Source organism: Python bivittatus, unplaced genomic scaffold, assembly GCF_059951505.1.
Source record: "Python bivittatus isolate LINGU-HERP-01145 unplaced genomic scaffold, Pbiv_v1 ctg000280_np1212, whole genome shotgun sequence".
Classification (NCBI taxonomy): Eukaryota; Metazoa; Chordata; class Lepidosauria; order Squamata; family Pythonidae; genus Python; species Python bivittatus.
The window spans coordinates 163,704-183,395 of record NW_028277066.1 but is presented as its reverse complement, the minus strand read 5'-3'; the positions used below and the strand labels follow the sequence as shown (position 1 = coordinate 183,395).

General features: G+C 46.4%; 1 protein-coding gene across 5 annotated transcripts in view; it reads right to left on the bottom strand.

Annotated features, from left to right (window-relative positions):
• EMID1 (EMI domain containing 1) overlaps positions 1 to 19,692 on the bottom strand; it is a 62,392-nt gene that overhangs the window by 32,430 nt on the left and 10,270 nt on the right. For 4 of the 5 annotated variants that reach the window (XM_088143183.1, XM_088143179.1, XM_088143182.1 and 1 more), the window contains exons 2-4: positions 14,457 to 14,570; positions 12,126 to 12,316; positions 1,222 to 1,308 (exon numbers count right to left, since the gene is read on the bottom strand). In XM_088143183.1, the coding sequence (XP_087999309.1) occupies positions 1,222 to 1,308; positions 12,126 to 12,316; positions 14,457 to 14,570 (392 nt within the window). The remainder of the gene's footprint in view (positions 1 to 1,221; positions 1,309 to 12,125; positions 12,317 to 14,456; positions 14,571 to 19,692) is intronic. The other variant, XM_088143181.1, reaches the window with a different exon arrangement.

Below are 19,692 nucleotides of genomic sequence, written 5' to 3'. Positions count from 1 at the left end.
CTTTCACTTTAGGCAGCTGACACACATTCATTCTGAAGTTGTGATGGCTTTACCCCTTATTTTATGGAATCCACAGGGGGTGTTGTATTTTGTTCTTACTTTAGAAAAGAAAAATGGCAATATTCCAATGAAGTTGAATTCAGTGCATACTCAAACTATGGCATCAGCTTCCCTGAGAAGGATTTCTGGCAACTAAGATGACCTGAATGATTCACAGGGATTTAAGCTTTCAATGGCTAAGTCACCTTGAAAGCAAGATATTACCAGGATTAGAGGTTAAATTACCTCTCTAGAGCAGCTTCTGTGAAACACAAGGAAGAAATTATTTATAGGTAGTTCTCCTTTAACAACTGCTCAGTTTAGCAACTATTTAATGGCGCTGAAAAAATAACCTTACGACTGGTCCTCACACTTATGACCGTCGTAGCGTCCCATGGTCATGTGATCACCATTTGTGAGCTTCACAGCCAGCTTCCAACAAGCAGAATCAATGGAGAGGTCGGCAGTGAAATTGCAAGTCGTGGTCACTTGATGTCTCACTTAACAACCATGGTGAGAAGGATTTCTGGCAACTAGGATGACCTGAATGATTCACAGAGGATTAAGCTTTCAATAGCTAAGTCCCCTTGAAAACAAGATATTATCAGTATTAGAGGTTAAATTACCTCTCTAGAGCAGCTTCTGTCAAACACAAGGAAGAAACTATTTACAGGTAGTCCTCCTTTAACCACTGCTCAGTTTAGCAACTATTTAATGGTGCTGAAAAAGTAACTCTACGACCAGTCCTCGTGCTTATGACTGTTGCAGCACCCCATGGTCACATGATCACCATTTGTATGCTTCACAGCCAGCTTCCAACAAGTAGAACCAATGGAGAAGCCAGCAGTGAAATTGCAAGTCATGGTCACTTGATGTCTCACTTAACAACCATGGTGATTCGCTTAACGACTATGGGGAAAAGTGATGTCGTAAGTCTGTCATGGTCACACGATGTTTCACTTAACAACCTTAAGCACTGCTTAGCAACAGTGTTGCTGGTCCCAACTGTGGTCGTTAAGCAAGGACTACCTATATTTTATTCTAGGCGCATTGCATTTCTATCTTGTGTTATCCCAGGGAGCAAACGATGATGTGCATGGGGATCTCCCTCATTCTATCCTCACAGCACTCCTGCTAGTTGGAAATTGGAAAGAAAGAAAGCTGTAGGTAAAACTTTCTCACCAGAATACGTTGCAGGTCGGATGGGCAGTCTGCTCAGAGCAGGGATCCCATGTGAGGTACCTGGAATATCCTGGTAGCTGAGAGTTTCTGAAAAAGCAAGAGAAAAAAATCCAAAAACATCCTTGAGGGTATGGTCCTGCTGCAGGGGTGTCCACAGGAAGTGGTCAAAATGGCGGCCGCAACGGTGCAATCAGTCTTTCCTCTTCTTTTACGGGCACTGCCATCTTGACTTTTCTCACCATATCCCCTGGGGACACCTCCATCCCACCAGATTCACAAGACACACTAGGCTGAAATGCAGGTGGCCAATTTGCAGCTCAGTGCAGTTAACGGAGCAAACCACGGATACGTTAACCGTGGACAGACCTGCTGTGCAAGGGGGAAAAGTAGCGGGACTTTCCACCTGAAGCTCCAGACGATCTCAAGCCAGCCCACAGCGATCTCAGACAGGCCTTCCACTGTCTTCAGCAGTCTTACAAAAGCATTAACCATCCTCCCCCTGGAGCAGTTTTCCCTTTTGGAAAAACAGATCCGGGCATGTTTTGACAGGGGAAACGTCAAATCTGAAGCCCTGTCACGGTTTTCCTGGAGGTGCAGCAACACAAAATCCTGCCCTGGTCAGCAGCTGGCACCACTGGCCACGGACGCGCTTCTGACATTTCCTCCTCCGCTGCAGAAGAATAGAATTTATTCCTGAATAAACAGGGCATTTTGCTGGCAGCATGTGCAAGTCAGGTTTTCTTCCCCAACCGAACCCTTACTCTGATCTGGCGGGCTCAACTCAAAGGGTCAACCAAAACAGCAAAACGTCAAATAACTGCTTTAATCCACCCACAAACGCCCAGGGTCCCCTTCTCGCTGAAGACCCCCTCCTCAAAACAGTTGCTCCTGCTCTCTAGTCCGGCTCAAAACTGCAAAGCCGTGCCCCATTTAATGGGGGGGGGATACCCCAGGCTCTACTCTCTGCTGGGTGGAATTCCCAACTCCTCCGCTCTGTTCACTGTTCCTCTGCCAACTTGTATTTTCAAAACTTAAAACATTGCCCTCAGCGGCCTCTGGGAACACACGCATGTTTTAAAAAAAACTGAAATGCTGAAGGGGAACAAAATAGCTCTCCCCACTGAAACACGGTCAACCTCTCTGCTTTTCAGCATATTTAAAAAGCAAAAAAAATAAAATAAAATAAATGAATCTTTTCTCGGGGCATCCCTGCTTCGTGCAGAATAACAAGCATGAGGCACAGTGCGATGTCTCTGCAGTCACAACGTAAAAGAGATTCCCCTCCGAAGATCGTGTAAAGGCCACAAGAAAGATTGATTTTATTTTATTTTTTTATATAATATTTTATGAAGGTTTTAAGGACACATATTTAAAAGTTAGAAATGAAAAAGAAAATTTGAAACACAAAATAGAAAGAAAAGGAAAAGAAAAAGTGAAGTAAAAGAAAAAAAGATATGAAAAATAGATAATTTCCAATCTGTCTCTGGTCTTAGAAATAATAAGGCTATCCTAAGTGCTCGTTTTTAATGCATTAAGTAGGAATAATTCTTTGTCAAAACATATCCCATTACCTTTATAATCTAATCTTCAAATCCCCATGTAAGCTTCATCCCACCTGCATTTTGCAAATAGTCCATCAATGGTTTCCATTCGTTAAGGTAATAATTATTTGAGTTTTCTTTTAATAAGCAAGTCAGTTTATCATTTTCTGCCATGTCCATCAGTTTTAACAACCATTCTTGTATTAAGAAAGATTTATTTTTTGACGAAGAGGGGGGAAATACGTGCCGCCCCCCCCAGATTGTAATATTTGACTTAAAGTACAAATTGGAACGTCGAAGGGAGGTTGTAGTTTTCGAATGCTAGTGACTGCTTTACTGCATCGTCTTATTACTTAATTCTTGGGGTTTATGCATGTACAATTAGAATTGGAATAGAATTACAATTAGAATAGAATTATTCAATTCTATGTGTTTGGTGTTCTACTTGTCTGGTATTTTTTTTTTTTTTTTTTAAAAAGGGGTCTCTGATAGTAAACAAAACAGCAGAATGAAAAGTATTGCATTTGCTAAAGAAGTGATCACTGCAACCGTAAAGGGATAGAAGGAAACCTAGGAACGTAAAATAGAGAGGGTGATGGAATTTTTTTTTCAAATCTCAGAACTGCACTTTTGCAATTACGAATTTTCAAGAACGCTTCAGAAGGGTCCATTTGGGTGTTGTGGAGAAATACGCACGTGACAATACAGACCGTAAAATGACTCGGGCCAGCTCGGGACTTCATTTCAATTAATGGATTACTCAATTCACGCCCCACCAAAGGGCTGCGCGCAGGAGAATCCCGTGCATGTTGCCTGTGAAGAAAGCCACCCTGATTTCAATGGGTTTACTCTTCAGGATCTGGGGCTGGGTTGATTCATCGCCTTGAACCACAACGCAGTTGGGTTGGCTGTGGTGTGGCTTGTGGTGCAAACCTGCCATTGTGGATTGTAAACCAAGGTTTTGCACGTCACATGAATCCAGCCAAGCACGATCTACTCATCACACTAAAACAAACCCAGATTTAGCCCAGTGTGTGAGCCCACTCTGAGTGTAGAGCAGAATCCATGGTCTTCAGCCACAGCGCTTGGCAGCACTGAACCACCCTTGGCTGATCTCAGAAGCTTACTAGGGCCAGTTAGTCCTTGGATGGGAGATCTCCAGGGAATACAAGGGCTAGTAGCTACACCAAGAAGTTGAAAAAACACCCTGGAAGAAGGCAGCGGGAAACCACTTCCACACTCTTGCCACAACAATGGCACGGATGCAAAACAAGAGTCAAGTTTGACTTGGAGTGTTTTTATCCTTCCTATTTAGCCAAGGACATCTTAGCATCAGCTCTTTCAGCCCTTGGATTCAGTTTAGAAACGGGACCACAGCTCACCTTGCAAAGCTCGGTCCAAAATGGACCCTTCCTTGTTTCCTATCCCGGGTACGTGAGCAAGAGAACTCCAGATTGGGACCATCCTGGCAGCTGAACCAGACAGCGCCTGTGCTGAAAGGTTCATCCATCAATTGAGAGAAGAGCAAGGGATTTGGAAAACGTTTATTTAATTAATTATTTTATTTAGCAACTTTATACAACTGTCCATCTCACTTAAACGTGACTCTGGGCGGCGTACAGCCAACAAGTTAACAACCTATAACAACCATTAAAAACAATTAAGCATAAATGAAAACAAAGGTTGCGGGAGAGTAACAACCACCTAAACCCAATGCAGCCATCTTGCAGGTTCAAGGATGTTTCATCACCTCCTAAAATGGTCCCAATTTGGGGCAACTATTTTTCCTTAAAAAAAAATAATTAGAAAACTAGGTAAACATGCTCTTTTTAAATAAGGAGTGGGACGTCACAGTCATGTTCATGATTTGGGGGTAAACCATCAGGGCCTGTTTGGCACATAATGCTATATGAAGATCTATGTATTTATATAACAAGATAGAACTTTACAAAGTTAAAATGAGTTTGGCAACATATCATACAAAGCATCAAAGCATTTATGAGTCAGGCTGAGGTGTGGCCTGAAGTCAACCAAGGTGTGATTTCATTCTTTAGATGGCTCCAAAGAATAATTAGGTATGTTTGCAGGAAACAAGGTCCATCAAAAGCTATTAATTGTCCACTGCACCTAAACTTACTCTCTTGAGATACACAATCTTGGGCACCAGCTGAGGTCCCAAAACATGGTCCTCGGAGAACTTCCCAGGCTCTTACCCAATTATGTTTAATTTTTGGACCTGGCCTCACCCACTCCTTTTTGAAGTCTGAATCTTGGCCACCATTCAAAAACCAAGTACCGCCCTTGGATCTGGAAAAAGAAGTTGCGCACTTCAGCTCTGAGGTCATGATGGCATGCTGCTGAATAAAACAATGGCCAGGATGGCTATCAACTTCACAACTCTCGTTGTGTGTTTCCAAGAGTGCATGGAGCTGAAGCTTCTGGGAACTAAAGCGATGGGTCAGATGGAGACCATCCAGCAGGCATTTCAGTTTTTAACCAAGAAAACAAGGGGGTCTGCAGTGAAATATCAAGTTCACTGTTCAGGCAGCGAGTGAGGCATGCCGTCTTCCAGAATACTCCATTCCGTTCCTTCTCTCTGAAACAGAACTGCTAGAGCTCCATCTTCACTGACCACATGCAGTCTTGATAAGGGGTGAGACCATCTCTCACTTATGCCATTTTTTTCCTGAAGGTTTTCTTGGAGGGTTGCGTCTGTACACATCTGTGGTCTTCCAAGGTTGCTTGTGGTTGAAACTTTGGACCGGGATGAATCTGCACTCTGTCCTGTTCCACAAGTATGACAACTTGCCCCACTCAGAGTAGACCGTTGATCAAAGGTGGTGGAGCAGAAGGAACTGTCCAACATTAAGCCACCTGAGAAAGCAGCTGCTTCGTCGAGGGCTGGGCTCCAAGTCAGCAATTCTGTCCCAAGATTGCTATTGCATCCCCTCCTGGCTTCTCATGAGGGCCACAATCCACAGAATGGTTCTTCCTTGTGTGTAGGTCTTAAGGACAGCTAACAGACAACCAGCATTAGGCTTGCTTCTACCCAGGCATGCTGTCACTTGATCTTAGAGTTTTGGGGCATCCCAGTGAGTCTTAATTGGGGCAATGGGACCAGTTTAGGAAACCAAGGTTCCTCCAATGCCAGAATCACTTGTGGTGAGGCCAACGAGAGCCAGGTTGGTCTAGCGGTGAAGGCCCCAGGCTAGAAAACAGGAGACAGTAAGTTCTAGTCCTGCCTTAGGCATGAAAGCCAGCCGGGTGTCTTTGGGCCAGTTGCTCTCTCTCAGCCCAACCTACCTCACAGGGCTCTTGTGGTGGGGAAAAGAGGAGGAGGGAGGAGGATTAGGTCTGTCCGCCGCCTTGAGTTATTTTATTTATTTCTTTATTAAAATAAGAAAGGCAGAATTAAAAAAAAATCTAAAAAGAAAGAGAGGCCTTTCTAGGAAGACAATTCTATCACCACACATAGTTTGCTGTATAAGTTCAACCAGGGCCAGTCCGACTGAGGGCCCTATCCCAACAGATCCTTGGAACCGGCGTGAATTATCGCCGGCCGGATGCCACGTTCAGTGCTGTCCACAAAAACTACACTAGCAGGAAAGGAAACGGGACTGGGGGACTTTCCCAGATAAAAGAAAACTGGCTTGTTATTTTACTGAGTCACCCTAAAAGGAAGAAACAGCCGTCCCCAGCTCCGTGCCCTTGCCAAGGCGATGGGTGCAAACGCCCAGAATTCCCTGCCTGTCCCGTTTGTCCAGCACATTTAGCTGGAGATGTTGGATGAGACTTAAGGGAGACGGGATCCAACCCAGGTGGAAGGCGCCAGGCTGCGGAGAGCGGTACCGAACGTGGCTCGGATTTCAATCCTTGCCCTTGCTTTGTAACGGAGGCGCTCGGAAAGTTGTCGCCCTCATCCTTCTGGGCCGGCCTCTCCTTCTCCTTCTTTCTCTCTCTGCTTTTTTTCTCCAAGTCAGTTCAGGTCACCAGCTGGGACCCCGCGAAGAAAGGGTTGTTGATCTGCCCACTGTTCACACAAAGGCCACCCTGATGGTCCTCCTTCCGCTTCCCTCGGCCAGAGTGGGGACGCTGCTGACAAGACCGAGTGTAAATATTTGCTCTAAAAAGAGGGGAATGGAAAAGAAAAGGGGCGGGGAGGGCTTCTCCACATCTCGCACAGCTGGAATTGGACTCTGAAGACCGAGGGAGATATTCGAAGGGACAACTGGCAGTGTGGCCAAGGTGGGCCCCAACCCTCCCCTCCCATTACACTTTTGCAATTTTTAAAAAATTTGTTTAGTTAGCAGATCAGCACTCCAATGTGGACGGATACCCTGCAGATAGATCATGATGCTCGTCGGGTGAAAAGCACCCACACGCAGACACCTGCAAACCTAAAACCATGATGTCAAAAAAGACCAGCTTAGTTTAATTAAACCAAAGCTTATGGCTGTCTGTCCCCCAGTTCCCTCTATGGACCAGACTGAGAACATCTGTGTTTGAACATTAAGCCTGAACGCTGGTAACACGACGTTCCTTGTCCTAGATATTGTAGGAAGAGAGCCGATTATGATGGCAAAAAATCAGGAGCCCCTAGCACCTTGTCCTGCTAACACATTTTATTCCAAGGCATCGTGATATGCCTTGGAATAAAATGTGCTGGTTGGAAAAGCTGCGACCAGATTCCTTCTGATTTTGGGGAACCGTGAGGATTCACCTCTTACTTCTAAGGAGGACGTAGACTCGCACCTTGTAGCAAGGGGGGGAAAGGTTTTCAGGAAAAAAAAATCAAGTATTTTTTTTACAGAGAGTTTCTAAAACGTGTCCCATCCTTCGATTTGCCTTCCATCGGCCAGAATCTAGATCAGTGTTTCTCAACCTTGCCAACTTGGATTTCAACTCCCAGAATTCCCCAGCCAGCGTGCTTCTCTTCTTAAAAGGCATCCTTTAATAGAGATCTCTCTCTAGGTGGGAGAGGGGTCCAGGTGATCTCCGGAAGCCAGAGAAACTGGCACGGAAATAGGACGGGCTGCACAGATGCCGGGAAAAGCAGCGCTGCTCATCCAGCGAGGGGGGTTAATAAACAGGAAAAACAGCCCTTCCTGAGCCCTCCCCAATCTGCGTCACTGAAAGGCTGATGTCACCGGGAGGGCCAACATGGAAGGGAGAACAAACAGAGCAGGATTTACCCACCTCTTGTCTTAACACCCTCAATTCTCTCCAGCCACAGGACAGTGGACCTTCGGGGAGACGGAGGCAAGAAAATCCAGAGTTAGGAATTTAATAGACTCCGCAACCCAGAAGCCAGCAGGGGAACCTGCTCACCTTAAGAGAATTGCACGGTGACAGAAACAGCCCTGGCAGGCATATGCCAGCCCTGCGAGGTAGTCCAGACAAGAAGCACCCACTGTGAGCACTAACACTACCTTTATTGTAAGGCTGCATTAACAGAATCTTGCAAGACTGGAAGTGTTTCTCCCCAGTTTCCTTTGGCTGTCCAGAAAACTAGGGAGGGTCCCTTCTGAGATGCTTCCCACACCTCCCTCCTTCAGTAGGCTGAGATATCTTTTACACACCCGTTGTCCATCCTGGGGCTCTCCCTCCTGTCTCCCAAGGTCCTTCCCACACACCAGTGTAAGACAAGATTGTATGTGCTCAGCCCTTCTCCAGCCTGACCCCTCCTCCAGATGGGGGACCCCAACAACTGCAGTCCTGGATGATGAAGGAAGATTTCCCAAACTTGCTCTCTTTCCACGGGAGTTGTAACGAAACGGTTCTTTACGGCTTGGGCCCTTCTTGCCTTCAAGACCACCTCTGCCTTCTGCACGCTGCCCAGCCTCCAAGATTGGGAGAGGGTGCTCTGAGCCTCCCTCTGAAAGAAAATTGGGGAGGGGGCGCTGGAACCGAGAGACGGACTTTTGGAGTAGTAGCCCCCTCCCTCTGGAACAGCGAGCCCCACCCCGCAAGGCCAGGGGCTGCCCCTACCTTGATGACGTTTCGGAAGATGGCAAAAATCAGCCCTCTTTAAAAGAACATTCAGATGCACCTGGCGGCAGTTGTGGGTTGGGGTATCATCGTTAACTGTTTTGTTTGTGATTTATTGGTTTTATGAACAGATTTTTTTGATAATTCACAGCGTATCTTGTAACCTACCTGGAATCGAACGAGTAGGCAACAGATACACTTGGATGGATGGATGGATGGATGGATGGATGGATGGATGGATGGATGGATGGATGGATGGATGGATTTTGGCTTGACTACCAATTGAGAACCATAGATAGATGATTGATTGATTGATTGATTGATTGATTGACAGACAGACAGACAGACAGACAGACAGACAGACAGACAGACAGATAATGGGAATTGTAGCATGACACTTTTCTCTTCGGAAAAGCTTCCATTTCAAAAGCTAGTTTGGTTTAACGAAACCGAAGAAAAGTTATTCAGCAGCTGAAGACACGGCTATCTTTACATCAGCAAGGCCAGCAAGTCACTGGAAGTATGAAGTCCTTTTTTTTTTTTTTTGTCTGCGCTCAGTCATTGCTGACCCTGCAGTGACTGCTTGGACGAGTCCTTGCAGTTTTCAAGGCAACTGTTTTTCGGAAGTGGTTTGCCAGAGCCTCCTTCCTAGGGCAGAGCCCAGCTGGCGAGCGCAGGAGGCGGGGTTTCTGTTGCTTCGCGCCCTTTTCGGGCGTGCACAGTTTTTCGCGCTTACCGGCAACTGCTCCCAACTCCTTTTTTGCAAGGCGCCGCCAGCATTTTTCCTCCCACCGGAGTGAGAGTCCCCATTTATCTACTCACGTGAGTTTTCGAACTGTTGGGTTGACAGGAACTGGGGAGGAAACAGGAGCTCACCCTGTTTAACGCGAAGGCTGGACTCGAACCGCTGAAGCGTCGACCATTTCTGGCCAGCAACTTTCAGCGTCATTAAGCCGCTGCGCCACCGCGTCCCCCTTATGAAGTCCTTAATTGCCCCCAATTCTCAGATGTGCCAAGAGCGCTGCAGATCCTCCAAAGGAGCCGGGCCCTTAACCCAGACAGAAGCAAGCCCTCTGCTTTTCTCTCTCCTGCTTCCCTGGGTTGGCCTCCCTTCTTCTGCCAACTGCCAAGTCCAGTCTGGGAATATCCACCTATGGGGTGAGATTTCCCCAGAATGGGATTCCACACCAGGTGTCCATTCGATCTTCTGGATCAGATTTTCTGCCTGGCTGCCACTTTGTGTGAGTTGGAGCTAAGCCAAGCATTACTGAGTTGGAACCAAAAGGATTTTTTAGCTGCATGGCCTTAGAAAGCAATTCAGGGGTTCAGACAGTGCACTGAGCCAAGGCTTAACTATGGTTTATTGAATAAGCCACGATTGTGTGATTACGTTTATGGCCTATGGTGGTTTCATACCAATCTTCTTCAGTCTGGTGTGATGGCCCTCAATTTCCAGAATTTTTAGCTGGAATGCCCACTGGAGTTTGGAGAAACCTGGTTTAGCAGGTTGTGTGAGACCCGACACAGCATGGAACCGTTCACTGCAGTAAGCCATGGTTTAACTGTGGCACATGGCTTACACTACAATTGGTAGGCTCACACAACATGCTAAGCTGTGAACTATGGTTTGCAAATCACAATGGGTGGGTTTGCACACAATTTTCAGACACTAATCCACGCTATGGCTTACTACAATGTGATCCCCCCTCTCTTTCTCCTCCTTGCACACACACAAACACACACAAAAATAAATTTCATGCTAAAGTGATCCTGGTTCTAGAGTCAAACAAAGGATGAATTCCACAGCCTATGTAAAATACATAATCAAATGCATGCATGGAGATCAATTGATTTGCTGCCCTTTTTGGCTTTGCGTGTGTCTGTCCTGTATTAATCTACTTTTTGAACCAAAAAGCCACAGGAAAATGCCTGTTTTAAATATATATTTGTGAACCTATCTGTCACAACATTTTCTCGCCAAGGGCATCTCATTTCATCCTATAATCTACATTATACACAGCTAACCTGCAGAAGCTTTCAATTGAGGTTTGCATTTTTTTTAATCCAAGAAGTGCAAATTTCAAGACTAGTATCCCACCCTGAACTGCATTCCAGGACTCCATCGCTTGATTCTGAAATGGGATCTGAACGAAACACAGAAGCGCCTCATTTCTGCGATGAACAAGTCCATTTCTGCTAGGCAGAGAGTGGGAAGAGCAGCTCTGAAGGATCACACTGTTAGAAAACTTTGGGCCAAACTCGCTCATCTCAACCCCTTATCGATTGCCATTTCAGAATGGAATCCACAACAACCCTCTGGGGAAGTGGGAACGATCAGTTGGAGACTGAACTTTTGAAGAAAGCGGTTTAACATGACCAAGCGCCCTCTTCTGAGGCCCACCTCGAGGAGAACCAACAATCCTTTTCAGACCTCAGATCCTGGATTAGAGATGACCTTGATCTTAAAGCAGGACATTTAAACGGGGCACCAAAACTCTGTTTCTCTTCCAGTTTTTTCCTCTGATCTTTCTATAGTCCCAAGAAACTTTCACAGGTCCCATTCTGGGCAATGTTGAGTGTTCAATGGGCGGAATTAGTACATCCATTCTCACATCCTTCCTGGCATTAAGGCCAAGAATGATTTCTCCATTCATTCAGCCTAAACAAAACGGCTATTGAACTTCCTTGGCCATAAAAAATATTGCTCCTTGCAATCTGGCAACAAGGGTCATGGAACAGCTGGTCATGGAGCCATTGCTGAGAGGACAGCCTCGGCCAGAGGACTGTCTTCCATTCCTGTCATACCACAGCAACAGATGTTTCATAGTGAGGACAAACATATTAAAGACACGCTCTCTGCTTTTTATTCTTACATTACATCTGTCTTCATCCTTCAATGCGGAGACATGCTCTATTTACTTCTGCAAACAGTGGCCAGACCTCAGAGCTATAGCACGGGGACTAATATTTCTAACCATACGCTCTAAGCATCTTCTGAGGTTGTACACACCGTTACGAAAAGTCAGAAACAGGCTTGTTTTTTTTCTAGGACATGAAAACTTAGGTGTTCTTGCACCACTTGGGACATGAGATTGCTACCACGTTGGTTCCTGGAGGGCAGCAGACAGACCCACCTCACCCATCCTTCCCGTTTTCCTCCTTCCTGTGAAACATCTTGAGCCGGGAGCTATTTTTTTGCTTAAGGACCTCCACAAGGCATCATAAACCATAGAAAGGATAACAGAACACGATGCCGTCGGGTAAGACAAAGAATAAACAAGCAGAAACCACAGTCTGCACATTCTGTTCTCAGAAAGCCCCTTCTCCCCTGGCAATCCCCCCCACCCCCAATCCAGTTGTGTGCCAGAAACTCACCTCTATGCTCTTTCTCTCCCACCCCACAAGATGTGCACGCTTTGTAATGCTCACGCACAGTCCTGGATCCTGCTCCCTGGCCTGTACCTGCTTCGCAGTTTGGCCCTGAATGCCCAGGGCAGCATTTCCACTCCAGAGCGGTGACCGTCTTGAACGCCTGCTTGTAGGTCGGCCTGATCACTGTCCTGTAGCTGGAGGACAAAAACAAGCACGAGCAACTTCAGGAGGCAGGAGCAGCCGGGGGAAAGTAGCGGGGTGGGGACTTGAAAGGGAGAGCAGGAACAGAGCACTTAAAGTAGTGTTTTTCAACCTTGGCCACTTTAAGATGGCTGGGCTTCAATGCCCAGAATTCCCCAGAGTTGAAGTCCACCCATCTTAAAGTGGCCAAGTTTGAGAAACCCTGATTTAGAGCAAAATAGAGCAAATAAGCAAAAAGGAGGCAAAGTCATCTTAAAGTTGGGGTGAACAACTTTTTTTTCCCCAATAGAAGAGAAGATCTGGAGCTCAGGGTTGAACTGTGAGTCCTTGGTGCTCTCTGAGCTTGGTGGCTGGCTCAGACGTTTCATTACCCAGCTAGAGAATATCATCAGGGCACCATCAGGGCAGTGATGATGTTACCTAGTTGGGTAATGAAATGTCTGCAAGCAAACCACCAAGCTCAGAGAGCACCAAGGACTCTGCAACTTTTTTTTTTTTTTGGCCAGTGGTTGCACTTTTCATTTTCATTATTTTTGACCTCCTGAGAGCCAGCAGGGGCTAGAGGTGCATAGGACAGGGGAAAGATCTGGAATCTTTTTTTCCCCTTTAGGGGATCATTAACAAAACTAGAAAATAGTCAGAAGTGAAATGCATCTATTTGCAGTTTAAATTATCCACCCCCACCCCCACAAAAGAGGGGAGGAATCACAAAGGTTTGCCACTCAGGCTTGGTGAGGAGATCCTCAGAAGCTCAGATGGGGTTGGGGGCTGCACGTTTCTCCATGTCTGCCTTGAGGAGGACTTCCTGATGGAGACCTCCAAGGCCAGCTGATGCTGGATGTGAGATGGGAAGCCAGAAAGCTCCAAGATCTAGTGTCAGAGAGGCTGCAGGGGGATGGGAAGATCTGGAACAGGGGACCATCCCTCCAGCGCTCTGCAGCCTCCCTGGCTGCCCAGACTTTCATTCAACCCCAAGGGGAGACAGACCTCCAGGGGGAAATCCTTCCAGGGGACTTTTCTGATTGGAAAGTAGGGGCAGCCAAAGAGGCTGCAGAGGGATGGGAAGATCTGGAAGAGGGGATCATCCCTCCAGTGCTCTGCAGCCTCCTTGGCTGCCCACCCTTCCCTTCCAATGCAAGGGAGACCTTAAGAGAGAACTCTTTCCAAGGATTTCTTAAAATTGGGAAATGGAGGCAGCCATGGAAAGATTTAGAACAGGAAAATAAAAATGCCACAGTAGAGGCCAGTTACAATAAAGTAAGCCCAAAGGCCTCAAGAAAAGTTCAAAGGAAATTCTCAACCATCTTGAGAATAAGGTCGTAATACAGGAGCCTCTTGGCAAAGGAAGAAAACTCTTGAGAAACACCAGAGCGGGTGGGTCATCCAGAGAAAAGATGCTATGCTCTCCTTCAGCTCTTGCCAAATGCAAAAGTATTTAAATAAACAAATTCACATTGTAAAAACCACCTAATCTTCACAAGATTTACAAAGGTGAGTACGGCCTTGCAGAAATGGCCAGATTTCCAGAAACAGAACAAGCTTAGTCTGCCACAGTTTATGCACAGAGGGTCCTCTGGGGGTTTATAGCTGCTCAAAGCTTGGGACTAAGCATTGGACTTTTTTTGACCTCTTCATCTCCAGAAAAACCTTTTTAAAAAACATTAAAGATTGCTCATCCCCTTTGTCCAAACTGGTCTCCTTCTGGGATCCTGGCAGAAGTTCATGAAGGTAATGGATTCCAGCTTGTAAAACCAATGAACAGAGAGGAAATTCCCAAGGTGTCTAATTCTTCTTGACCAGCTTTGGTGCTTACAAAAGCAGCAAGTGACATTCAGCGTTGGCAGGGGGCATTTACAGCTCTTATATCCAAGCCTTGTTTGGAACAATCATTCCTCCTTGTGCCTTCCAAATATGTTGGACTTCATCTCCTAAAATCCCCAGCCAGCACTGGCTAGGAGGTGCAAGAACTGAAGTCTAGCACATCTGGAGGACACCAACCGGGAGGAAGGCCAATTGGGGAAGTAGATAGAAGCAGTCATCTACAACTCTGTTTTTGTGTTGGAAAGGTGAGAAGACATGGTGAGCAAGTAGGTTTGGGAGATGTTAATGTTCCTCTTTCTTTTGAGTCCTCACCTGCCCCCTGAACAGCTCATGGGCCAGCGACAACTTTGGAAAACTCTCTGGAGATAGGTTCCATTTTGGATGTGGCAGGAAACCGTCTTGGTGACTGTGTACGAACACCAATTTCTGAAAGAGACCACAGACACAGGATGTCAACAAGGGCGGCCATTCCCAAGCGTTTATTTCATGTAGTCATGATAGCATCATCCAAACCCTCTGAAGATCACCACCACCTCTATGGGTTGGCAACATGGTGCCTCAGGCACACCGCCCATGTATCTATTCCTGAGATGAAGTCTGCAAGACTCCAAAACTAAAAATAATTTTGATTTAAAGTTGCAATCTTGGGAGGTCACCAAATCTCACAACGTTCTAGGAATTCCAGCCTGGAATCTTGTAAAATGTGGGGCCGGTTAGCAAACTCTTGTGAGATTTCAGGTAGAATGACAGCATCTAATAAGATCAGATGATCTTGCACGATTTTGACCACTGAAAGATACATTTACATTTACATTTGTGGGCACCACCAGTGACATCTAGATCACATTGGAAATCAATGAATTAGGACAGTCATAGCTCACAAGCAGCGGTCAAAAGTCCTCATTTTTGCACACGTTAGGAAACGGTGCACCACCTGGAGCCTCTCCTCAAAGCCCCCATGATTCTGCCACCAAAGTGTGATTTTAAAGCCCCACAATTAAAAAACACAAAGAATAACAAGCACGGCTTAATTCATTTTGGTTTAACTAACTCAAATGGAATTTTTCTCCAAGCCTCAGCCACATAATTTTTGTGTGTCCCCCCATCTCCAGTGTGGCTGACATGCAGCCTTTCACCCCTGGAAAAAATAGCGCATCCCATGTCCCAGAAGCCAGTAATTAACTGCTGTGTGGGAAAGAGGGTCTGGCTAGATAACCTTTGTTTGCTTACTGAACATATTTATGCTCCGCTCATCAGCCAGAAAACTTCTCCTAGATCAGTGTTTCTCAACCCTGGCAGCTTGAAGATGTGTGGACTTCAACTCCCAGAATTCCCCAGCCAGCCATGTTGCAGTAATCATGGTTTGTTTAATCATGGCTTGTTGAGTAAGGCCCCATTGTTTAACACCTTTGAATTGGGTCGATTTAGGAAATCACAGCTGAATTAGCCATAGGTTAGCCATAGGCTGGCATTCACAGCCTTCTATGTATTAATTTACAAACTCTAGGACAGTGTTTCTCAACCTTGGCAGCTTGAAGATGTGTGGACTTGAAGTGACTTATGACTGGTCCTCCCACTTACAACCGTCACAGTGACCCCGCGGTCACATGTTCAAAATTCGGGCACTTGGCAACTGGTATGTATTTATAATGGTTGCAGAGTCCCAGAGTCACATGATCGCCATTTGCAATCTTTCTGGGCAGCTTCCAACAAGGAAAGTCAATGGAAGAAGCTGTATTCACTTAACAACCATGGCAAAAAAGGTTGTAAAATCGGGTGCAACTCACTTAACGGCCACATTGCTTAGTGACAGAGGTTCCGGTCCCAACTGTGGTTGTAAGTTGAGGACTACCTTTATTTCTTTGCTTTCCAAGAAAAAAAATCCAAGGCAGGATCTTGGGATCTCCCTGGGAGGGACAGACCCATACAGACCTCCCGGGATCGAATCCCTGTCGCTTAACCCAAACAAAGAGCGTCTTTTTCCAATGCACAAGCAGCAACTTGCCCCAGCCAAGGAAGCCTAGTTGTGAATTGCTGAACGCACTCATTGTTGGTCTGGAACTACACGGGCTCTTCACCATTTGGGCCAAAAAGAGGAGATGGAGATGGGGGTGCCTGTATGGGGGGGTGCCCGTCATACAGAGGACGGGAGGAAGGCTAGAAAAAGGGTCCAGATGTGGAGGTTCACCATTCTGGAGAGGCAGAGGAAGAGCAATTCCCTCCACCCTTCGAAGCTCGCTGCCAAGCTCTGATCTGGAGAGGTCTGTAATTTTCCACGCCAGAGTCATCAATCCCAGAATGGAAGGCCGGAGAAAGGAAGCCCTCCTGTTCCCCATGGGGGGTGTGCATGACCCGGTGGTGCTCCTCTCGCCATCTCTCCTGCGCTGCAAACTTGCACAAGTGCTGGGACTCCAACAGGGGGCGTTACATGTCTCTCCTGGCCACACATAAGAGAGGCCCCGCACGTTGCCCACAGAATAGCATACTGGAAGCCTGGTTTCAAACCATGCTCCCGTCGAACGGAGCCTCTGTTCACTTTGATGTGGTTGGCCACTCTCTCCAAACGGTTCCTATTTATCAAAGGAAATCCAGTGTGTGGGGAGAAGAACACATCCTGTTCATCATTCCCTTATTTGGAGTTTACTTTCTTTTTTAGACCCATTGATTCGGACCTGGGAGAGAGTGGGGAAGTGTTCAGCAAGGTCAATAAGGGACTGCTGAATCTAATAACCCCAGGCGCTAAGTTCCAGCTTCCTACAGCCCTAACAGAAGGCATTCAATAAACGTTAGGAGGAAAACAGAAAGACTGCACTCGTTCCACTGGCTGGCACCAAAACTGATGCTGAGAAGGTGCCAGAAGAATCTCTTCCAGCCTCTTGCCATTGAAATAACTTTCGCCTTTGTACTCCGAGGAAGAAAGACGGTTGGCGGAAGGCAAAGAACCAAGAGCCCCAAACATCCCTTAAAATCCCCCCATGCCCCCAAGCCATCTCCAACCACACAGTTGAACTGCCGTGGCCCAATTGCTGAAAATAAATGCAGTTAATGGGGAGACTCCCGTTCTGCAGTGGGAAAGACCAATAAAGGTTGTGCTCACCCTAAAGAGACTTGAAACAGTTTTAAAAGCACCTTTTCAGCACAACACATAGTCCACCTATGGATATTACAGGTAACCCTCAACTTACAACCACAATTGGGACCAGAACGTCTGTCGTCAAGCAATGCAGTCGTTGAGTCATACCCGATTTTACGACCTTTTTTGCCACGGTTGTTAAGTGAATCCAGCTTCCCCCATTGACTGCTTGTTGGAAGCCCCCTGGGAAGGCTGCAAATGGTGATCACATGACCGCGGGACACTGCAACTGTTGTAAATACATGCTGGTTGCCAAGTGCCTGAATTTTGATTCCGCGACTGTGGGGATGCTGCGACGGTCGTAAGTGCGAGGACCATTCGTAAATTTTTTTTTTTCAGTGCTGTTGTAACTTCAAATGGTCGCTAAACAAATGGTCATAAGTTGAGGACTACCTGTATTCCCACAAGAAGTGATAATAGCCACTAAACTCAGATGGCTCTGGACAGAGATTAGAGAAACTTGTGGAGGACATGTGTATGAGTCTGGAAAACTCAGTATGGATTTTGGATTAGGGGCAGCCAACCTCCAAATACCAGCTATAGGGGAACAACAGTAAGAGGGGTTGGTTCCATGAGAGACTTCCTACGCTGGCCAGGGGTTAGATGAGAAGATCTCCAAGATACCCACCAACCCTAGGATTTTATAATTCTATGATCTCCTGCTTGCAAGCACCCAGAGGCACCTCACTGGCCAAACTGGGCTAAGACAGGCCGTGGCCTGATCCATCTAAGCTGCACTGTCAGGATTTCAGCCTTGATCGTTCAGCTCCACCATGGCTTCTGGGAATGGAACCCTCCCTTACCCAGGAGTAGACCTATAAGAGTAGGAAAGACTGGGATTTCTCTAGAGCAGTGTTTTCTCAACCTTGACCACTTTAAGATGTGTGGACTTCAATTCCCAGAATTTGCCAGCCAGTATTAGCATGGCTGGCTGGGGGATTCTGGGAGTTGAAGTCCACACATCTTAAAGTGGTCAAGGTTGAGAAACACTGCCCTAATTCTTCCAAGTAGAGTGAGCTGCTAATCAAGAAATGAGATAGAACTTTAAAAGGGACATCTCTGCAGTGCAGACCAGAAAAGAATCAATGGCCATTCTTCGCCACAATGGCAGCGTTAAAACTCTTTTGAGGCTAAGAGCAAGCAACCTTTTTGGGACCCAGGTCCTTATTTGATCTTGACTAAGCGAGAAGTAGAAACCTGGCATGGCCACCCACAGAGGGAAGAAAAGGATCAGTGCTAATATTGGCATATTTCAAATCCAGGTCAACTGGATCTTCAAAACTCATCAGCCGCTCTTCACGTTTTTCCAACCCTGCTGCCACATTATATTCCCCAGGCGAACTTCCTGAGCCGCAGTTAACATGCACAACATGAACAGATAGATTAAGGAAAACGGACAAGGAATAAGCAAGAAAATTAGAAGCCAGAGGACCCAGGCGTTGCAACACAGCATGTGCATTTCAAATGAGCATGCTGGTCTATTAAAAGGCTGGAGAGAATAAAAATGCTTCTGGCCCCAAAACGGGAGTCAAGTCAGCACCAGGCGTCTCTTCCTGGGGAGAACATTTCAATTATGCTACAGTTTAATTAGATCTACTGTAAATGAAAACAAGAATAAACAAAGCAGCCATGAAATCTTGAGCAAATAGGATAATAGCTGTGCAAACCCTCAACAGGCAACTCTCATGCGCGTCTGGACTCACTCCAGGACAGCTGGTTTGCACAACATGCTAATCCTCAATTAACAAAACAGAGTGGTCATGTTCCCATTGCGTGTAAGGCCCCCATGAATAAGCCCTGACATGGCTTAAAGCAGGGGGGACAACCTCGTGGGCCACGCAGAGCCCCCAGACTCCATGTCATCTTCCCCCCAGGATCATCAGGGGGCAGTGCCAACATTCAGCTGTGCAATGACTCACTTCTGTGCTCTGATTTGGGGTTTCCCCCCCCTAGAAATAATGGCTGAAAGAGGATGCTCCGATATCTATCTCCAGTCACCCCCAAATTGCAATGCCCGAATGTGGGTACTTTATCTGAATTCATCTTATATTTGTGCAAAAATTTTCAGTGAAAATTATATTAAAAAAAAGAATTTGGGTATTTTGCTGCCAGATTTTTGGGGGAGTTGGCTGGCTCAGAGCACCCACAGAGGGGCCAAAAACGTCAAGATGGTAGCCATGATTGGAGATCAACGTCTTGCCCCTTTTGATATGTGTTGCACAATAAAAAGAAGTGGGACTTTGACCACCCAGTCTGGGCCACCATCTTGACTTTTCTACCCACCTCCTCAGACCACCTTGCCTATGTTGAACCACAAGGGACCCAACCCCATTTCCCGCTGCAGAAATGGAGAGTCGGATTCAGACAGTCTCTCTTCTGATCTGTAGGATGGGTAGTCCAGGGAGTGTCTGTTAC